This window comes from Sander lucioperca, chromosome 14, assembly GCF_008315115.2.
Source record: "Sander lucioperca isolate FBNREF2018 chromosome 14, SLUC_FBN_1.2, whole genome shotgun sequence".
NCBI classification, from domain to species: domain Eukaryota; kingdom Metazoa; phylum Chordata; class Actinopteri; order Perciformes; family Percidae; genus Sander; species Sander lucioperca.
Window position 1 is genome coordinate 19,668,302 of NC_050186.1, and position 20,302 is coordinate 19,688,603.

Here is a 20,302-nt window from a genome sequence, read left to right on the forward strand (position 1 = left end):
TAAAAACCCCCCCCCCCCCCCACACACACACACACACTCGTCATTACTCACTTAGACAAAAATTGAGAAAAGATGACATAATATCCATAACATTCAAGAAAATATAATAAAATAATAACCAAATAGACAATACACTGTAAATCAAATAAAAATATGTATATGTGATAACACCATAAGCACATAGTATACGCTTCTCCCCAGCACGTAGCTATGAGCCCTCCAGAAAGCGTAAGTACTTTCCCCATTTTCTAGTGTAGATGTCCAATCTGGCAAACCGTTTGCATGACATCTTTTCAAATGCTACAACTCTAGCTGTCTCACAAGCCCACTCTTGGATTGATGGCATCCCTTTATTCCTCCATCCTCTTAAAATAATCTGTCTAGCTATCATTAAACTAGTTTGGACCCAACTTCGTGCTTATCATGAATTGATCCATCTCCTAGAACAAATAGTCTTGGGCTGAATGTAACCTTGGCCTCAGTGTTGACAAAACAAATAAACAGACATGAGGCATTATACACATTAACAACCATCAGAAGATGTGTGGAGGTTTGACCTAACCTTCCTTCTTTTAGTGAAGTACTGTATAAATTGATCTAAATTGACAAGGAGTCGCAAGTAGATGTTGCTTTATTTTGGTGGGTCACAAGCCAAAAAGGTTGGTTTAAGGCAACAAGTTTGTGTTTTGTAGTTTTTGAATCAGCTTGAATATTTGAACTAAGTAAGGCTTAATGCTAGCCTGACATCGTCATACTCAGATTCTAGTCAGAATGTGAACTTCCCGACCTCAAATCTTGTGGGCGGGGCTAAGTTCGGCTGGCATCCAGATGCTTTTACTTAGACTTGACATTTTATACAACTCTGATTGTTTCAAAACTTTTTGGTAACACATGTCATCATTATTAAGAAGTTATATTATTTTCATACATTGTCAAATTGTTTTCTTTATTTAGATGATTTTTTAGCTTATTTTGGGTAAGGCGGCAGTTCTCTTTGGGTTGCTGCTCTGCCTTTCTGTGTTTGATGATGTTGAACAGCAGCCACTGTGGCCAAAAAGACAGTGGTACATACTGAGATTAGTTTATGTAAAAAATCTTGCATGGCCATTCTCAAAGGGTTTCCTTGACCTCTAACCTCAAGAATCTGAATGAAAATGGGTTCTATGAGTACCCACAAGTCTAGTCTTTACAGACATGTTCACTTTATGCTAATCCCATGCAGTTTGGGGCAAAAAACATGCAGTCTTTCTCATGCAGTATACAGTTCCATCAGTTCAAAAATGGTATATTTGAATATGTCTGCATACTGGGATTTTGGAGTTGCACAAATTGGGAAAATGGAAAGCTGAGACTTTTGTGGATTCAATGAGACCAATTGTATTCCTGTGTGAAGATGTTAGTCCCCTTAGTAGCCATTTCAATTTAGTGAGACTGTTTTTTGGAAACTTGTATCACTGTATAAAATGACCTGTTGTGACCTTGAGGCTAATCACAGCCTAATAAAACTTTACAACCACAAACTAGAGACCTACATTAGGGCATTCAGATGATGTATGGCTTTCATAGGTATATTGACCATACACTGTTATCTCAAATTAGTTGACTTTCCTAGAAATTTGCATGGAAACCTGTTGCCTTAAACCATTTTAGTTTTTACACAAGGTGAAAACTTAACAGGTCAAGTTGTATTAACACAGAGCAGTAAATTGATGCAGTAGACAAATCAAGTTTACGTTAGTAGTTAATACTAAAACTTATTAGCAAAGTCATGTTGTCTAAAATAAGCATGTTAAGTTGAAGCTTTAGTGCGTAACTTTTTCATATTGATGAACGTCTGTTACATTCTAGTCTCACTTTGGCAGACCCTCCTTCAAAGCGCTCTAGTTACATTCAAGCCGTAGCCAAATGAGTTGATACAAAGCTAATTAAGACTACCAGCTCCACACAACTCTCTCTGTATTTCTCAGTATGACTATGTTCAGAAAATAGTGTCGTCCGGCGACTTTCGCGCACAGAAAAACGAGTGAAGATAATAACCTCTTCTGAAGGGTCATTTATGTTTTTTTAATCATACATGTCCTCCTTGGTTACTGGTAAATGCGTGTAGTTTTGTTGTCATAACTTAGCATTCCTCATGGGGGTTGACAGAAACTACGCACTATAGCTTTAAACATGCAAAGAAACGCTGTTCTCTCAACGTTTTTGACACCAAATCACAACATGGATTTGTCTATGTTGTTTCTCAGGTCTTGGTGTCTTAATGTGGTATTTTGGAGGGATTTCTTATGAATTTTCGAGTGGTAAATGATTAAATTGTGTACCGAATCTGTGTAACAAATGGTATCAACCCAAAAACCTGCTGCAACAATTTATGAGATATAAGTAAGCTTGAGAATGGCCATCATCAACTCATATCATACTGTACTAAGTCCTTTTACGCTTGCAGAAATTATTTTAATTCATTAACAAATTTTGATTTTTGATTCATGGCTAGAAAACTTGACACAGTGCTGAGCTGCATCTCAAATTAATCTTCAGGTTCCCAGATTTCAGATGATATACCATTTCTATGTTACATAAAGGCTACTGTTGACCTGTGATCCCCCCCTAAACATCCCCTACCCCTATAGAAAAAGGGGGCGGAATACTAAGGGTTTAACAATAACACAAGTAGAGCAATGTTGTAAAGTCAACAATGTGACTCAATCATTTCAGTTACACAGCGAAATCTATGTGAAATCTGTTTAAAGTTTGATAACATTAGCTTCTGGTCACACCAGATTAAATAAAGCTGTAGCAGCAAAACCAATCCGTTTGTATACATTTGAGCAAGTGTGTATTTTATGAATTCACCTTTTCATTTATAAGAAAGAATTATTTTCTTTTTTCTTGTATTTTATAAAAGGTTATGTTTGATGCGTAAATAATATGTTGGACAGCAAAAGTTACATTTCTTGTTTTATAGCTCTTTTTTGGAATTGATGAATACGAAGAAAGTGACAACACAATATACATTAAACCTATTTATTGTTGTTTACAGATTAAATATTATAGTTGTAAACTGTAACATATCAGAGGAAATACTGACGTTATTTCTTTTAGAGCATCTTCATCCACAGAAAAATAGAAAATGAGGTATTGCACTACTTTTTTATCCGTCCCATAAACACAAGCCTGATTCAACAGAGAAAAAGTATAAATATTAGTCCGTTTACTGGGTCATCTTAGTGAAGGACTCCCACAGAGCAGTCAGCTGCATCTTCAGGTTCTGGGCGTCCATGTCCAGCTTGGCCCTCAGCTCCTCTCCTCTCTGAGCCAGGTTCTGCTGGATCTCCTGGGTTTTCTGGGTCAGCTGGGTCTCAAAGCTCTGGGCTCCCTGCATCATACTCCTCTGAAACTCCTCCAGGCTCTGCTCCATCTTCTCCTTAATCTCCTCTGTGTAGGGAACCATCTGGGCCTGCAGCTCGCTCACGCTCTTATCCAGCTGCCCCTTCAGCTCCTGGCTCTTCTGCAGCAGGACGGCTTTCAGGGCCTCGGTGTCCATGGACTCAGTGTAGGGGGCCGTGTCCTTCTTCAGCTCCTCCAACTGCCTCTGGAGGTCAGCGACCAGCTCCTCGGTGTAGGGCTGCAGGCTGCTTCCCACGGCGGTCAGATCTTTCTCCAGACGGGTCTTCAGCTTCTCAGCCTCCTGGGAAAACTTAGACATGAGGTCCTGGGTCAGAGGAGCGGCCTGAGTACGGAGAGCGTCGGTGAGCTTGTTGATGGCGTCGGTGCTCTCAGAGATGAGGGTGCTGCAGAGACAAACAAAAATAAGTCATTAAAAAAATTATGCTCCTTCTTGATGTCTATTACCCACTCCTTGCTGAAACTTACAACTAAAAATATGTTTTTAACTTTGATTGTTGCATATTTGGTCAAGAGTATGCATATTATGTATACATTGTCTCTCTGTTTCTTTTCTGTTTCTGTATTTATTGTTTATTCTTGTTAATATTTTATGTGTTTGTATGTAGGCTATGCACCAATCACCAAGGGAAATTCCACAGGGTAACTACTGTGACAATAAACCCTTTCTGATTCTGATTCTGATTCATGTTACAGAGAAATATTTTTTGAGGATTTGGAGTTTGCAGGCGCTTTATTGTTTTCCTTCAAGCCTTTAGTAAATGCGTCTTTGACACTTTAGGACTAGGGCTTACTTACTTCACTTCCTTTCCCAGCCCAGACTGTCTGATCTGCTTAAGGGAGTCCTCGGCGGTCATGGTTGCCGTGGCAACGTACTCCCAGAAAGCATCTTTCACCATGTCGACCTGCTGCTTGGGCTGGCCTTTCCACACAATGTTGGCATTGCAACCTGCTGAGAGAACAGGAGTCAAAATCATTTATTGCCACACGTTCAACATCGATTTATCAGTGATACAACTTAAAACAAATACAAGTTCATTCAACACCGAAATTACAAAACTTACTTACCAGCGAAAACTGCAAGGACGAGCACCACGAGGACCTTCATGACTGACACTGCAGCTGAAAAGAAACGTGTAAAATGAGCTCTTTGTGGTTATTTTTTATATATTTATCTCATAACCTGAAAGTGACGTCCTCCGACGGGTGTCTCACCTGTGTGGATGAGCTTCGAGCTGTTGAATTCTGTGTGTGTGTGTGTTCTGCACAGGTCATGACTCAGTATATATAGGCAGCTGAGTCGTACTGAGGAAACAGGAGTAAAGTCCAACGCTGAGTGCCCTGCTGTCACTGCTGCTGCTTCCACATCACACTGTCCGATGAAACCTCATGTACATGTCATCTATCAGACAGATATTATTTTAAAGAAAGATTTTTTTCTGTAATTGTTGTAATGTCTGTCTTTATAGGACACTTTCTAGGTCTATTTAAAGAAACAAAAATGCTTAATTTAAGGTTTAAAATTGAAAACAAAAGCAATACAATCAAATAAAAGTTATATACATATATATATACAGTATATATATATATATATATATACACTACCGTTCAAAAGTTTGGGGTCACTTATAAATTTCCATTCTATATCAGGCACACCCCAGAGTGTCAAAGTATATGCTGTACCACTTTTAATTTGGGTATGACGTTTAGACCAAAAAGCATGGAATTTCAAGCGTTTCTTCAGCCACTTCTGTGTACAACAGTCGAGAACCCTTTTGCAATTATGTCTGGAATGAAGTGGAATGGACATTTCTAAGTGACCCCAAATTTTTGACCGGTAGTGTGTATATATATATATATATATATATATATATATATATGCCTTATAGGTTTTATGCCTTGGCACTGAGAGAAAATTAGAATAGAAATTGATGTTGTGCCTGTTGTTGGAGACAGGAGCCAAACATTTTAGACTTGAATTAACAATCAATGATCAGATTTCCTTTTAAATATTTGAGAAATGATCAATGACAATAATAATAATAACTTGATAAACAGTCTACAGCCATTAGTGTGTTAGCATGTTAATGTTTGCTTATTAGCACTAAACACAAAGTTCAGTTGAGGCTCATCATGGGAATGCCATTAGTTTTTACAGGAATTCAGTCTGAAACCAAAGTAATCTGATGAATCTTTGAACCAAATTCCATGACAATCCATCCAATAGTTGTTGAGACATGTTGCTTAAAACTACAAATGTCAACCTCATGGCACAAGAGAAAAGGCAGAGGATCATCAAAGTCAGTAGGATTCATTATCTAGAGACCATGATGTATGTTATATCATATTTAAATGTAGTGGAAAGACACTCCTCCCACACTATTTCACTTAGTTGTGACAAACAGTACCACTGCATTGTTTCTGTTGATTACATTTTAACTTAAGAAGCACAGAGTAAACGTACATATTGATCCAAATGAATGCTCTCAGCTTAAAGACAAAAAAGTTATGTTGTCAGAGGTTTGATAGGTCAGTGAAATGTGAGCAGGACTTTGATCCAGTTGTACCTGCAGATTATCTTTACTGAGGAATGTTATGTTTCCTTATATAACAATTCCCTTCTGACAAACTGATAAGACTCATAACGTCTTCATCCGAGGTGAAACTACTGATAAACATCCAGCTGTTCTCATATGACGCACAGAGCAACCTTTAAGCAAATTATAGAGAGGAGTGGATCAAACTAAAGATGTCCCTCGCTGATGAAAAAGTGGCAAATCAATACTGTTTTCCTCACAAGTTGCATAAGTGAAGACGGAATAGACAAAACGACCAAAAAACATGTACCAACTACAAACAACCCTAAACGACGTTAAATTTTAAATAAAAAAAATAAAAAATGACTAAAAATAGATGCTAAATGACCAAAAGGAGACCCAGTTACTAAAAATTATTTTCGCAGTAAATTTATTTTTTATTGAGATAAAAAACTAATTAAAATAAATGCAAAACCACCACAGAAAGATTAAAAACAGCTAAAAATACATGCACAATGACTACAAACGACCCAAAATTACTATAAAAAGACACAAAATGGCTAAAAATAAATGCAAAACGATTACAAACGGACGCCAAATGACCCTTTAACTTTGGTTGTCTTGTTCCAATGTAGACAGGGTTGGGGGCCTATTACAGGTCTGGGGGCCCATTGTCATAATCCGCCCATGTACAGTACCAGTCAAAGGATTGGACAAACTTTCTCTTTCATGAGAAAGTGTGAACAGAAGACTTATTAAGATTGATTTATTGTTTTTTACCCTTGTCCCTCAAAGTGTCTGTGCACACCCATGCTCTTCAACTAAGCTATTAAGAAGTCACTAAGTGTTCCTGGACTGTGCAGAGAGCCACAAATAAGCTAATATGTTGAATCACGAGTAACATTTCTACTGCCTCTAACTGCTAACACTTCTAGAATTTGACTTAAAGTTGCACTGATCAATATTTGTATTTTAACAACAGGTTAAATGACTAAGTGTAATGTGAAAGGTGACAAACCCAGAGAGAATTATCAGCCGACTTTGCAGTTCCTCCCCTATAGCATCTCACAGCTCATTGTATTGGTTTTACAGCCCTCATCTTTACTGTTTTGGTTCAGTCTCAGCTCTCTCATCAGCGTTCATTTAGGCTCTAAAAAATGATAGTACTGTACCTGCTCAGTGCCAAAAAGCAGACAGGCACAGATAGAGACTAGCTGGTGAACTTAGTGAAGCATTTAGCAGTTAAAGAGCCAGCTATTTCCATCAGGAGGTGGTGGAGACCAAAAACAGAGCTAAAAGAGAGTGAATTCAAATTCATCAAGTGGCCAGAAACACGACTACAGTGGGATGCTTATTATGTGTCTTCTGGATGTGTAACTGTTCCCCATGCCAACTTTAGAAGATGATAATGTTTCTTTATATCAGCTCCTTGCACGGCCCCCAAGATTCCCAAAAAATCAAGTAATGCAGCCTTAAGTGAAACCTTTCGTACATGTACTTACTATATTCAAATTAAAGTTATTTGCCACGACTATTAAAATATTTGAATACCCTGTTGCCCATGGCCTTCTGTGTATGCTGCATGTGATGCAGATTTAGAGGTGTCAAACCATTACTTAACCCATTCAGATGATGTATGCATCACAGGATGAATAAGGCAATGGCACTTAAATTATGACGTGGAGTGCCAGCAGTGACAAGAATCTGTCCAGCGGGGCAACCAGTGAAGGACTTTACCCTTCAATATGGCTATAAAAGGTCTTAACGAATGCCTGCACAACACAAGTCATCAAACTCAGAGTGAAGAAGAGACAAGCTGCCTCTGTAAGGTAACAGTTTTTATTATTACTTAAACTCTAATTAAGTGCCGGATTAAACACTTTTACACGTTTTGAAAATATTTTTTTCTTTATCCAACAGAGTCCAAATTCAATCATGAAGGTACTTGTGGTTCTCGCACTTTTCTCTGGTGAGTGACGTTTTACCTTGAAACAAAAGCTTGATCCATGTAAAACACAACTGGTTGAATAAATGTTGGGGTTCTACTAAATCTAATGTTTTATCCACAGTTTGCAATGCCAACATCCTGTGGCAAGAGCCCAAGAGCAATATGGACTTGGTGAAAGATGCTTTCTGGGACTACGTTGCTAAAGCGACACTGACTGCTGAGGACTCCCTGCAGCAGATCAGACAGTCTGAGCTGGGACAGGAAGTGAAGTAAGAGCGATGAAGAAGCTAAATGACATTAGAAATATACTATGTGTTTCAATTTAATAACGGTTTTCTTTTCTGTGTCTGTCAGCGCCAAGATCTCTCAGAGCGCTGACACAGTGAATCAGTACATCGTTGCTCTGCGGGCTCAGGCCGCTCCTCTGACCCAGGACTTCATGACTCAGTTTACCCAGGAGGCCGAGCAGCTGAAGGCTCGTCTGGAGAAAGATCTGACCGCTGTGAGCACTAACATGCAGCCATACGCTGAGGAGATAGTGGCGCACCTCCAGAGGCAGGTGGAGGAGCTGAAGAAGGAGGTGGCCCCCTACGCTGAGTCCATGGACGCCGAGGCCCTGAAAGCCGTCCTGCTGCAGAAGAGCCAGGAGCTGAAGGGGCAGCTGGATAAGAGCGTGAGCGAGCTGCAGGCCCAGATGGTTCCCTACACCGACGAGATGAAGCAGAAGATGGAGCAGAGCCTGGAGGAGTTTCAGAGGAGCATGATCCCCCTGACCCAGAGCTTTGAGACCCAGCTGACCCAGAAAATACAGGAGATCCAGCAGACCCTGGCTCAGAGAGGAGAGGAGCTGAGGGCCAAGCTGGACGCCACTGCTCAGGACCTGCAGGCTCAGCTGGCTACTCTGTGGGAGTCTTTCAAGAAGACCCAGTAAACAACCTCCTCCATCAGCCTCCACACACCAAATATTTATTTTAAATTGACCCAATGTATAATTATACTAAATAAAAATCTTACAATCAAGTTCAGTCTGTTGGTGTCTTCAATAGCACCCAAGACTTTTTCAGAGTTTTTCCACAGAAGAGGGATTCAAACCGAGAACATTTAAACATACGATTGTACAATAAATGGCAAATTTCATGACTCATTTCATGACTCCGTCCATTTAATCACTTTGTGCAGGAGATGACTAACTCACACATTGTACACATTGTATTAACACAATGCATTGCTGAGCAGCAATTTCCAACAACAACCTAAATGCTCGGTACATCCAGGATTAAAGAATTAGAATGAGATCACTGCTCATACCTTAATAAAACTAACCTCTGTCCTGTGTGTAAAGCAGTAATGAAAAAATGAAAACAATTTCAATGGGGATCCTGGTACCAGGTTCAAAAATTCCAACTCAAATCACAGCTGAGGACAAATCAATCCTCTTAATTAATCCTCAATATCTTGACTCTATTAAAATGCATTCTTTTTGTTTGATGATTTTTTATTTAATTCAGTCAGTTTTAGTTTCCAAGACTTTTCTCCAAGTGTTTCCAACCGAATATTAAACAATATTTTTATATTTTTTTATCCTAATATCAAAAGATGTTCATATACATAATACACAAACTCCATAGTTTGAACACAGATCTGAACATGGGATAAAGGGTCATTAAAGGGTGTTACATTTTGTTGACATGTTAAAGTCAAAGGTTTTTACTGAGGACATTTTGGATATCTCTTTTTATCAGCCCATAAATCTGAAAATACTGACAACAGCCAGCCATTTAAAAAAAAAATCATTTCACCATGTTTTTAGGAATAAAATGTTGAATAATAAAATAAAATGAATGATGTGTATTTTGGATGTTTTCTTCCCACTAGTCTGAAAGAAGACATGTTATGGAAGCTAAATAGCCCAAAATCTCAAAATTGACTTTGTGCATGTAAAAACTACGGTATGTTTTTGCCTGTAGTGTCTCGCCTTAGAAGGAAGTTTTTCCTCGCCACCATCGCACCAAGTGCTGTCATGAGCTAATGTTGGGTCTCTGTAAATGTTAGGGTGGTCTAGATCGGCTCTATATGAAAAGTGTCTTGAGATAACTTTGGTTATGATTTGACACTATTTAAGAGGTCTTTAAGGCAAAGTCTAAACTGATTTTTGACGACAGAGAAAAACTACAATTGTGGCTCAACTACCGGGTTTGGTTACCTGAATCTCATTTGTACTGGCTTATTATAGCTGGCAGGGAAACAAACTTTTTAGTCAGGATTACTGGAAAGGTTCTTATGTCTCCCCCCCCCCACCTATTTTTGTGTAAATTGAACTCATTCGGCACAGTTTTGGGGTGTAAAATCTTTATCTTAATAATAATAATAATAATAATAATAATAATGTTCCCTTATCACAGTATCTCACACTCCAGCAGAGCCAAGATCGTCTGAAAGAAACGACAAAAGACAGTTTATTTTTTGTAAGAAATGGTATTTATCAGTTTCCAAGAGGTATATACAGGTCATATATACTGTTCAACATATGTATGCAACATAAAAAAGGCAACAAAACAAGTGATGGATTGTGAATGTGACATGCAGTACAGCACACTTCCTTCTGATAGCTTGTAAACTTGTCTGTAACCAATAAATCACCTTTAAACAAGCAAATGACAAGGATTTCATTCACCGCACGCCAAGACAGACTTTACAGTAAAAAACAAAACAAAACACAAGACCGGAGCAAGGGGCAATGAACTCAGTGAATAAAACAAAGAGTAATTCTGTAATGTCTCTTAACGTGTTAAGTCTTTCTCCTGTCTACTGGTTTGTGTTGAGAGTCCACAGTCAACAGATTCTTGACCAATCACATTACTGTTTCACTTCTGATCATTCAGTTAATTAATCTTACAGGATTAAATGCAATACATTTACAATATTACCTTCTATTCACCACATTTGATGAAACCAATAACGTGATAATGGCCGAATCGAGCAGATTGAAGTGATGGGACACACAGTGTTGTACATGGCATAGTCTTCTTGTCCATAGTGGGTCTGTCTGTTCTGTGAAGTCGGTCTGCAGGTCGATAACCCGCTGCTCAGTCAGTCAGTCTAACCGATGGTGATGCCAAAACCGCACTGGAACTTGTTCTTGCGGTGGTTGAGGAAGGTGCAGAGAACCAAAGAGAGCGGCAGCGGGAGCAGCTTCTTTTCTAACGTTGCACCAACTACCCAGTTACTGTCTACTGAACCTTGAAGAGGAGCAGGAGACAGAGTATTAGATTTCATAAAGAGTACAAACAACTGCAGACACGTATGCCTGCGCACTGTCCCGTTTTTCATTTGTAAAAAATAATAAAATAATTTATAAAATTAAAAAAAGCATTCTCATTCAAAAGTATAGGCCATTATTCTGTGTGGTAATATAACAACTTCTCTGTGAGAATTTTCATTATTTCCTCTTGGAAAACTGTCCATTTTAAATCAATTCAAAAATATACACATACATATAGACATTACACGGGCAATGTCAAAGTGCAGCTCTGATTCCTGAAGGAATAGTCTTGCCTGGATGCATAACACATCAGGACACAAAATGTCCAGTCACCTGCTGCTAAATTCTAACAATGGCTTGTAAATTCATCACCTCTATGATTTTCCAAGTGACTGCCTTTTTGATTTTCCTCTGTAATCTATAACAATATATAATACTTGGCTGCTACAAAGACTTTGTCAAGCTACCTGTGCAAGATGATCCCCGTGTGTTTTACCTGGAATAAAGAGTGTATACACATCGTACCTTTAAACAGTAAATTAGCTTTAGGCACATCTAGCTGGTAGCCAAACGACACGCTGGTGTCCTGCATGCGGGTGCTCCCCTCAAACTCCACACCGAGCTGCAACTGTTGAAGAGCAGCAGACAGTTAGATCCCGATGAATGCAGATTTATGAAAAAAAAAAATGCTTTCAGGTCAGGGAGCATTTACCCACTTGTCAATCAAGTTAGAAACAAAAGCTGCAAATGGTTTGCATTGTATTTTTAACAGAGGCTGGCAAACAAACGAGTAAAAAGGCAACAAAGTTACCTGCTCGTTGGCTTTGTGATAGTACGAAGCATGAGCCCCCGCTGAGCCGAGGGTCAATGTGGCGATGTAGTTACTGCCTATACAGAGGAAGGTCAAGTCAATACTGGTTTAACCAAATGAGAAAAAAAAACAACAACAAAAACAAAAAACATTGTGGACTCATTAATTCCAACTAAATAATAATGTGCGTCTCACCTGTGTATCTGCCGACGAAAGACATCACTGTGCCTTCCTCCCCCGGCCTGCGGTGGTAAACCAGCTCCCCTCCCAGAGCCAGAGCCGGCGTTATGGACTGGAGGTAGTGTGCTATAACAATACCTGACCAGGTGCACAAAAACAGGTGGTCATGTTGAGAACTAAATCTTTGTTTTGGTTTAATTAGAGGTCTATTTTCAGAAAATTAAAAAACAATCCTAAAATATTTAGAAGGATAGAAAGTAATTTTGGTCTTTGGATGACAAAGTGAAGACTGAAGACCTACCAGAGCCGACAAGGACATCTGGGTTTCCAAGTGTCATCGTTGCAGTAAAATCTTCCCCCTTAATCTCCGCATCGCCTTGCCAGTTCACAAACTTGTGTTGTTGTGTCTGAGGACAGGACAGAGTTTTACAGAGTTTGACAAAGTTAACGTTACGGTCCGACTGATGCTCGATTTTCAAGGGAAATACCGATATCTGTATTTGCGATTTTAAAATGTCTAACCTTGATACATCAGCGGGTACATCAATACAAACTTTGTATTGTTCCTAAATTTGGTTAAACTTATATATATATATATATATATATATATATATATATATATATATATATATATATATATATATATATATATATATATATATATATATATATATACACATATACACACACACTTACTGATCCCAAGATACAATAAATCTGCGAAAAACTACAATCGGGCCTGCCAATTTATCGATCTAGCTCCAACTGACATCATGCACAGTGAGAGAAATCAGGAAAAATTAAATGGAAATAAACTGTCAAAGAAAAGAAATATCACGGTACCAATGGTATTAAAGTTTTTTATGAAAAGGTCTAACAGGGGGGAAAAAAGAACAATGTTTGAACTTTACCTGGAAGGCCAGTTTGGATCGTATTCTGCTGGTGACCTGGTGGATGATCTGGGCGTTAAGGCTGCCACTGTTGTCCATGTCTCCCACCATGACTGGAAAAAACTGAACAAAAAGACCATTTGTTTCATAGTTTATATAAAAAAAGAAACTATAAAACATCTTACAGATAGGATTCACAGCGACTTTACTGTAGCATACCTCTGCTGGACCCATCTGCTTTGTTCCAACATATGTAGCACCAAACCTGTAGGTGGAATCTCCCGTGGTGCTCAGCAGCACAGTGTGATTCACCTTAAAGAGAGTTTAAAAAAGGACACAATTAAAAATATACCTTCAACACATTTGCAGTCCACTTACTTTGGTCTGTTCCACACTGGAATTCAAGTTTGGAGTTTAAAGGCCGTTTTATAGTCGTGCGTAGAATCGACGGCGTACCCCCGCAGACCCCTCTGCGTCTACGCCAGACCCTACGCCGTAGCCTGACGTACACCTCTCAAAAAATTTAACTACACGTCGCGGCCACGCAAGTCGCTCGGCCGTGGCTCCCCCTCCAGAAACCACAACCCCCCCCCCTAGCCTTCTGGCGGTGAAATGCACCGCGATGCAAAGAAACACGTTCAACCCTGACGCAGAACTCCGAAAAGGGTCACGACGTGGAGATTGCGCACAACCATAAAACGGCCTTAAGGCACACAGATCAGACTAAAACTTTATAGAAAAACGCAAGCTTTTGAGAAATACTCAGGCTTTATTTTGTGTATCAGTTAGTCAAAGGGAAATGCATACAGGGCAGAACGTTCCAATTTCTGTTGGTAAAAATCTCTGCTGTAAAAAGAAACTTGACTGACCTGGAAGTGGTTGCTAAGGCCCTTGTTGACAACTAGCCTGACGCCTTCCATCTGCATAGGGAAAACCTCTGGGAAGAAAAACACGGATGCAGTTAGATTTAGAAAAGACAAATAAGAAAGCAAAACCAGGTAGTGCAGGTATATAGTTATACATTATTTTGTGCATAATTATCAGGAGCAAGACTTCTTAAGCCTCGACTCAAATGACTTCTTTTTTTATTATCTCCATTTACCTTTACACTTGCGATGACACTCCTCAAATGCACCCGGGTTAGGCAAAGAGCTTTCTGCCTCCTGCTCCTTTCCTGAGGCTGCCCCTGTAGAGGGTATAACTGGGGAGACCGGAGGCATCCCAAAGCCTGGTGGCACCGTCAACCCAGGGGCAGCAGCAGCACCACCGCCAGAGGCAGGAGGTGGAGGGTTGGGGGAGCTGGCAGCCAAAACACTGCCCATTCTGGCAGAGAGAAATTAGGGGATAGAGCAAGCGAGAGGGTGAGTGATTAGCCAAGAGGCTGTTGGTAGTACCATTGAGTATTAATGTCATCGACGCAGCAGATAACGGCAACGCAACGTACTTTAAAAAGGTCCCATGGCATGAACATTTCACTTTATGGAGGTTTTTTAACATTAAAATGTGTTCCCCCAGCCTGCCTATGATCCCCCAGTGGCTAGAAATAGCGATAAGTGTAAACCGAGCTCTGGGTATCCTGCTCTGTCTTTGAGAAAATGAAAGCTCAGATGGGTCGATCTGGAATCTTCCCTTTATGACTTCATAAGAGGAAAGGTTACCTCCCCTTTCTCTGCTTTGCCCACCCAGAGAATTTGGCCCACCCACAAGAAAGAGAGAGACATCATGGTTTGCAAACAAGCAAAGCAGCAATTGGTCAAGACCACACCCCCTTCAGACTTCAGATACAGTATTAGGGGACCACTAAGGTCTATATAAAGAGACTTCAGATACAGTATTAGGGGACCACTAAGGTCTATATAAAGAGACTTCAGATACAGTATTAGGGGACCACTAAGGTCTATATAAAAGAGACTTCAGCAGATACAGTATTAGGGGACCACTAAGGTCTCTATAAAAGACTTCAGATACAGTATTAGGGGACCACTAAGGTCTATATAAAAGAGACTTCAGATACAGTATTAGGGGACCACTAAGGTCTCTATAAAAGACTTCAGATACAGTATTAGGGGACCACTAAGGTCTATATAAAAGAGACTTCAGATACAGTATTAGGGGACCACTAAGGTCTATATAAAAGAGACTTCAGATACAGTATTAGGGGACCACTGAGGCCTATATAAAAGAGACTTCAGATACAGTATTAGGGGACCACTAAGGTCTCTATAAAAGACTTCAGATACAGTATTAGGGGACCACTAAGGTCTATATAAAAGAGACTTCAGATACAGTATTAGGGGACCACTAAGGTCTATATAAAAGAGACTTCAGATACAGTATTAGGGGACCACTAAGGTCTATATAAAAGAGACTTCAGATACAGTATTAGGGGACCACTAAGGTCTCTATAAAAGACTTCAGATACAGTATTAGGGGACCACTAAGGTCTATATAAAAGAGACTTCAGATACAGTATTAGGGGACCACTAAGGTCTATATAAAAGAGACTTCAGATACAGTATTAGGGGACCACTAAGGCCTATATAAAAGCATCCAAAGAGCACCATGTCATGGGACCTTTAAGACAATAAATAACCTGATCGATGTAGTGTAACTGATGCAGGCAGGCCAGATAATCCAATAGTGTAGAGCAATTTAACACGTAAAGTTATAACATTTGGGAATACAACAGACAGATTTAAATAAAAGAATGGGAGAAGCAGAGGCTAAGACTACCTCTTGACCATAACCACATAAAGATGTATATTACACAATAAAAGTATTTTGGATGCTATATTTTACATAATGCTTACCAATAGCTTCATTAGACCTTCCACGCCTGGTTAATGCCCACATATTTCAAACTCAACATGTACAATTTGTAATGCTAAATAAAAAAGCATGCATTTTTGGCCAATTTTGACAGCCTTAGTCCGATAAATCCAAGGTTTCAGAAACACCTGATGTTGACGTGAATGCAATTTGCAAGTCAGAAACTGGTAATTAAATTAACTCATATAACAAGGACACAACACACCCTGATTCTGGTTAATTTCCCAGAAGTTAGCAAGTTTCTCTCTGAGCAAAAGAAGACAAACCTGTGCCACAGGCCTCGGGCTAAGTAATAGTTCCCATAATGAGTAAACGTATCTTCATGTGTTCAATCGGTGGAGGGCCCCTTTAACCTTTCACACAGATCATGTTCATTCATACAAAGACAGAGCAGCAGCAGCTATGAAAGACCGGCTAATAACACGTAACAATAGCGTTATGTGATGAAGATAAGTAAGAAAACAGTGATCGCTAACTGCTGTCATTATTAGATGTAGCTAATGTTTTGAATGAAACCTGCCTCACCTACAAGCCAGTATGAAAAGTTAGCTAAGCTAGCTAGCTAGCTTCAGCCAGCAGCTGACAGCCTTAAAATAAACGGTTGCTGCCGGTGAAGGAAAACAAAGATCACTTTGTGAGATTTCAACTGCAGAAAAAAACAGCTAATAATGTAATATGTCCACAGTTAAACCTCTTGTTATACAAAACACATAGCTAACGATAACGACTCACGTTGTGATTTCCAGAGGACGATGCAGCCGGAAGTTGAATCCGGTAGCACCAAAGAAGAAGAAGTGGGTGACGCTAGGGTCCCTCCTATTTTCTCAAGACACGTTACAATTGGATGACGGACCATGATCCTGACGAATGATTGGCTGAAACACCTGCCAAGAAAACAATGTGTCGGAAGATTTTTTTTTTTTTTTTTTTTTTTTTTTATATGTCAGAAGCGTCGAAGGCGTAGTTTTAAGTCGATTACGTCACGCGTCTACTCTAACGCTATTGGCTAATCGAAGTGCAGTCAGTTGCAGAGGGGCGGGATGATTAATCCTGGGGTTAACGATTGGCGGAGAAATGCAGGCAGTAGAGCGGGTGTAGTAAAATGTTATGAAGGAATTCCTTCAAGGTCAAATGGCACCCCGAGGGTCTGTATACATTGCAAAGTCACAACGTTAAAAACGTTGACACACAATAGCGCCTCTTTATTTATCCAGCCACACCACACAGCAGCAGCTTTCAGGGGCCCCACTGTTTCCACTGAACAGCCTAATGACGGAGTAGCGTGCACACCTGTGTACAAAGGTGAACGTATTAGGAGTGGAAAGCCATTAACAGGCGACTGCTAATTAGTAATTTTTATTGTGCATTTGTAATGGATGTTCCAAAAGTACTTTATGTTTATTCAAAGTAAAATATGTAAGGTTTTCAGATTAGATTTTGACACAGACTCCATTTAAACAAAGCCGCGAGGTTAGGCTACATAATAATGCAGGACCAAATTGATATTGCAGTCATTTGGCAGAAGCTTTTTTATTTCCAAAGTGAAAATACATTAAATGTATTCAACCTGTAAGCTCATCCATTCCAAACAAACGTCTAAAAAAGTAAGTTCAGTGCTACTGTAGAAGACCTCGAGTGGTGAAAATTCCTCAACAGTAATGCAATTTGTCAAATTACCAAAAGCCAACTGACACAGTAAATCTAGGACTTTTGGGGCCTGCTTTGCCCGATAAGTAATCCATCCTTATGCATATGCCAGGACAGAAAAGCTGCTCCATCTTATCCATCCATGGCACATGGATACCTATGACCAGTCAGAGATTTCAGTAATTAGTAGTAAATGTGCTATTAACAGACAAAAACATTGGTTATGGTCCTTTAAAGCTTACATGGTAAACCATTTACACAATTACTATGTTATAATTATATATATAATAATTATTGTAACATGTCACGCCTAAAAAACCACATCATGTAATTAAATATGACAATGTAATAAAACAGAACACATGGCAGTGTAAATTTCAGTTCAATTTATTGAATTTTATTACCCCTGCATGTATTTCCACATTACAACAGTAGAGGACAGAGTGATCAGCACTCGTTGAAATACCTAGTGCGTCTTCGATGCATTTGGTAAGGAATGAAAACAAACAATGAAAAAATTACAATTTTTTTCTGGTACCACCCGAGTTTTATTCTAATGGTATGAAAAGGAAATAATGGGATAAATAAACATGGAGTCTGGTTTTAAGTTAATACAACTGAAGTCCAAAATTATGTTACTTGAACATGGTGCTGATAATCGTTTTAGGAGAAGCAGGGTCACCAAGGTACCAATAAGTACAGAGAAGACTGAACTCAAAAAAAAAAAAAAATTCTTTTATAAAGAAAACAATTTTTAAGAATGAGTCATCGACTGAACCAACACTTTTGCGAGCCAATTTAGAATCAATGTATTACCACTCCTTCATATTCATGTTGTAGAGAAAATCCTTCAATTACAACTTTTTCCTCAGCTACATTAAAACATAAAACAATTTGAAAGCCAATTTAGAGTCTTCACACCACTGTTTTCAGTCTATGTTGCAGGGGAAATACTACTGTGACTTAACCCTCAGCTTACTACAACAATTCTGCTGAGTTCATTACATTTGGCTGAAATGGCCTGAAGCGTGGGTGAGTCTACATTAGTGCAGCACATTAAGAGATCCAATTAGATTGAGCTATGCACAGTATAGATATTAGGGGCAGCTCAGCCATTAATACTAGGTTTAAGTCAAGAAGATTACTTTTTGTTTTTATTTCCACCAATTTAGAATGTAAAGAATCCCAAAACTGCCACTTTTTTACCCAAATCCCCACCTTTTCATTTTTGTAACAGTTAACCTTTTTAACTAATTTTGACAAATATCCCTCCCCCCCTCCCCCACCCCGTCAGCACTCCTGACTCCACAGGCCAGAGTGCACACACACAGACGTCTTAACACCAGATGACAAAATCAACAGAATCACTCAACATTCACAACGGCATTCATCATAACCTCCTTTGTGGCCACTGATGCACAAGTTTACTACATTTTATTTCAACTTAGGTCTTAATTTGCATAGCTCCAGTCATCAGTTGGATTGTGTATGATAAAACGGTTGTCATAACAAATAGAACATATGGCTGGAACTACAAAAAGTTGAATGAAGTTGTAATAAAGGCTAGTTTTTCTTTAAGGGGTTTAGAGATTTGGGTGCCAATTCCAGGCAAAAGTCTGGGATGACATCTAATATTTGACAATAGCCAGGTGGCTTTTTTTTAATGTTACATCTTTCAAAACACATCCCTACCAAGTCTTGATAGATTCAGCTATAAATGCGTAAGCTTTGCTGTTATTTGGGTCACAAAAGAGATCATGGAATGACTGTCAGGGACGTGATCAGATAAAGAACACAGATAAAGAACAGAAAAGTGGAAATTTGTCATAAGAAATTAGATTTATGTCCACAAACTTGACGATGGAGATGGTAAAGGAAAAACAAAAACACATCCCTGACAACTGTAAACAGCCATACTGATATTTCAGACATCGTAGACCGCCAACAAAAACACAAGACGAGTCTGCACATGAAAACACAGAAAAAACAAACAAACATCAATTACACTTACATGCAGCCTCACTGTTAACGGCAGTTTTATTCTTATTCCAAATTATTCACATCCACACGAGTAACTAGTTGGCTCCATTTCTCCAAACCTATCCCGTTTTCTGGTTCAGTTGAAGCTGCATGTAAATGTAATGATTCTTAAAACTCAGCCTGTCACAGCTTCAAACATACAGCTCACACTCTCGCTTATGCAAACCCACCTTTTTCACACAGTCACACACACAGTCTCTCTCTCTCTCTCTCTCTCTCTCACACACACACTTTTTTGGTTTTGCTTCAATGTAAATCCTGAAAATCAATTTCAAGAAAAAAAAAAAGGAACAAAAATTTCAACCTCCTCCGCTCATGAAGCAAAGTATTTTCTTTTTTTGTAATTGTAAACGACTAGTGTAAACAATGAATCATTTACAATTTCCTCAAAATGATTCATAACACCTCGTATATAGATTGCCCTCGTGGAAAATGTACTGAGTTTCTGAAAACAAATCAAAGCACTTTGATCATCGTCACACAAACACACACACCGGTTCAAGAGGATCAGTGCTTTAACGATTTCCAGAAAACTCTTTCCCGTATAACTCAACACTCTCTCTGGTACTTAAAACACAAAGAAAACAAGTATTGTGTACTTTTGAGGGAAAACAACTTTAAATCAAAGCTTTTGTCTTTGCTCAAAGTACCAGAGAAGGAAAGATCCAAGATGCCCAAAGAGCATCTTAAAAAAATAATAAAAAAAATTAAAAAAAAACTTGGTTTCTGCAAACCCACCCAAAAAACTTTCAC

General features: G+C 39.0%; 3 protein-coding genes and 1 long non-coding RNA gene across 6 annotated transcripts; 1 reads left to right on the forward strand and 3 right to left on the reverse strand.

The window, feature by feature from the left end:
- Positions 1 to 18: 18 nt before the first annotated feature.
- Positions 19 to 19,744, reverse strand: LOC118493074. Its single transcript, XR_004895024.1, has 3 exons — positions 18,835 to 19,744; positions 17,083 to 17,095; positions 19 to 36 (listed from the first exon to the last, which is right to left on the reverse strand). It is a non-coding gene; the product is annotated as an uncharacterized LOC118493074 (long non-coding RNA).
- On the reverse strand, positions 3,011 to 4,703 carry apoa4a (apolipoprotein A-IV a). 2 transcript variants are annotated; one of them, XM_031295776.2, is made up of 4 exons: positions 4,621 to 4,703; positions 4,474 to 4,527; positions 4,204 to 4,354; positions 3,011 to 3,791 (listed from the first exon to the last, which is right to left on the reverse strand). In XM_031295776.2, exons 2-4 carry the CDS (start codon positions 4,511 to 4,513, stop codon positions 3,212 to 3,214), a joined length of 771 nt encoding a protein of 256 aa, XP_031151636.1. In that variant the 5' UTR covers positions 4,514 to 4,527; positions 4,621 to 4,703; the 3' UTR covers positions 3,011 to 3,211. The 2 variants fall into 2 exon arrangements, with proteins under 2 accessions (XP_031151636.1, XP_031151635.1); XM_031295775.2 differs by having other exon boundaries at positions 4,204 to 4,357; positions 4,621 to 4,702.
- Positions 7,673 to 9,034, forward strand: LOC116047179 (apolipoprotein A-IV-like). The gene is made up of 4 exons (XM_031295773.2): positions 7,673 to 7,771; positions 7,863 to 7,911; positions 8,012 to 8,159; positions 8,245 to 9,034. Exons 1-4 carry the CDS (start codon positions 7,688 to 7,690, stop codon positions 8,819 to 8,821), a joined length of 858 nt encoding a protein of 285 aa, XP_031151633.1. The 5' UTR covers positions 7,673 to 7,687; the 3' UTR covers positions 8,822 to 9,034.
- tomm40l (translocase of outer mitochondrial membrane 40 homolog, like) lies at positions 10,351 to 16,777 on the reverse strand. Of its 2 annotated transcripts, XM_031295772.2 has the most exons (10): positions 16,595 to 16,777; positions 14,136 to 14,356; positions 13,903 to 13,970; positions 13,253 to 13,345; positions 13,055 to 13,156; positions 12,445 to 12,550; positions 12,159 to 12,281; positions 11,964 to 12,040; positions 11,678 to 11,780; positions 10,351 to 11,129 (listed from the first exon to the last, which is right to left on the reverse strand). In XM_031295772.2, the coding sequence occupies exons 2-10, from the start codon at positions 14,353 to 14,355 to the stop codon at positions 10,990 to 10,992; spliced, it is 1,032 nt and encodes a 343-aa protein (XP_031151632.1). In that variant the 5' UTR covers position 14,356; positions 16,595 to 16,777; the 3' UTR covers positions 10,351 to 10,989. The 2 variants fall into 2 exon arrangements, with proteins under 2 accessions (XP_031151632.1, XP_035847443.1); XM_035991550.1 differs by lacking the exon at positions 16,595 to 16,777 and having other exon boundaries at positions 14,136 to 14,375.
- Positions 19,745 to 20,302: the final 558 nt, after the last annotated feature.

Excerpts from the sequence above, each read along its gene's own strand:
- apoa4a (XM_031295775.2), bottom strand. The coding sequence starts at position 4,513 with ATGAAGGTCCTCGTGGTGCTCGTCCTTGCAGTTTTCGCTG. Across the intron at positions 4,358-4,473 it reads CGTCCTTGCAGTTTTCGCTG|CAGGTTGCAATGCCAACATT; the intron begins GTAAGTAAGTTT and ends CTGTTCTCTCAG. Across the intron at positions 3,792-4,203 it reads GGGCTGGGAAAGGAAGTGAA|CACCCTCATCTCTGAGAGCA; the intron begins GTAAGTAAGCCC and ends TTGTCTCTGCAG.
- LOC116047179 (XM_031295773.2), top strand. The coding sequence starts at position 7,688 with ATGGCTATAAAAGGTCTTAACGAATGCCTGCACAACACAAGTCATCAA. Across the intron at positions 7,772-7,862 it reads AGACAAGCTGCCTCTGTAAG|AGTCCAAATTCAATCATGAA; the intron begins GTAACAGTTTTT and ends TTTATCCAACAG. Across the intron at positions 8,160-8,244 it reads GAGCTGGGACAGGAAGTGAA|CGCCAAGATCTCTCAGAGCG; the intron begins GTAAGAGCGATG and ends TGTGTCTGTCAG.
- tomm40l (XM_031295772.2), bottom strand. The coding sequence starts at position 14,355 with ATGGGCAGTGTTTTGGCTGCCAGCTCCCCCAACCCTCCACCTCCTGCC. Across the intron at positions 13,346-13,902 it reads GCCTTAGCAACCACTTCCAG|GTGAATCACACTGTGCTGCT; the intron begins GTCAGTCAAGTT and ends ACTCTCTTTAAG. Across the intron at positions 12,551-13,054 it reads GATCCAAACTGGCCTTCCAG|ACACAACAACACAAGTTTGT; the intron begins GTAAAGTTCAAA and ends TCCTGTCCTCAG.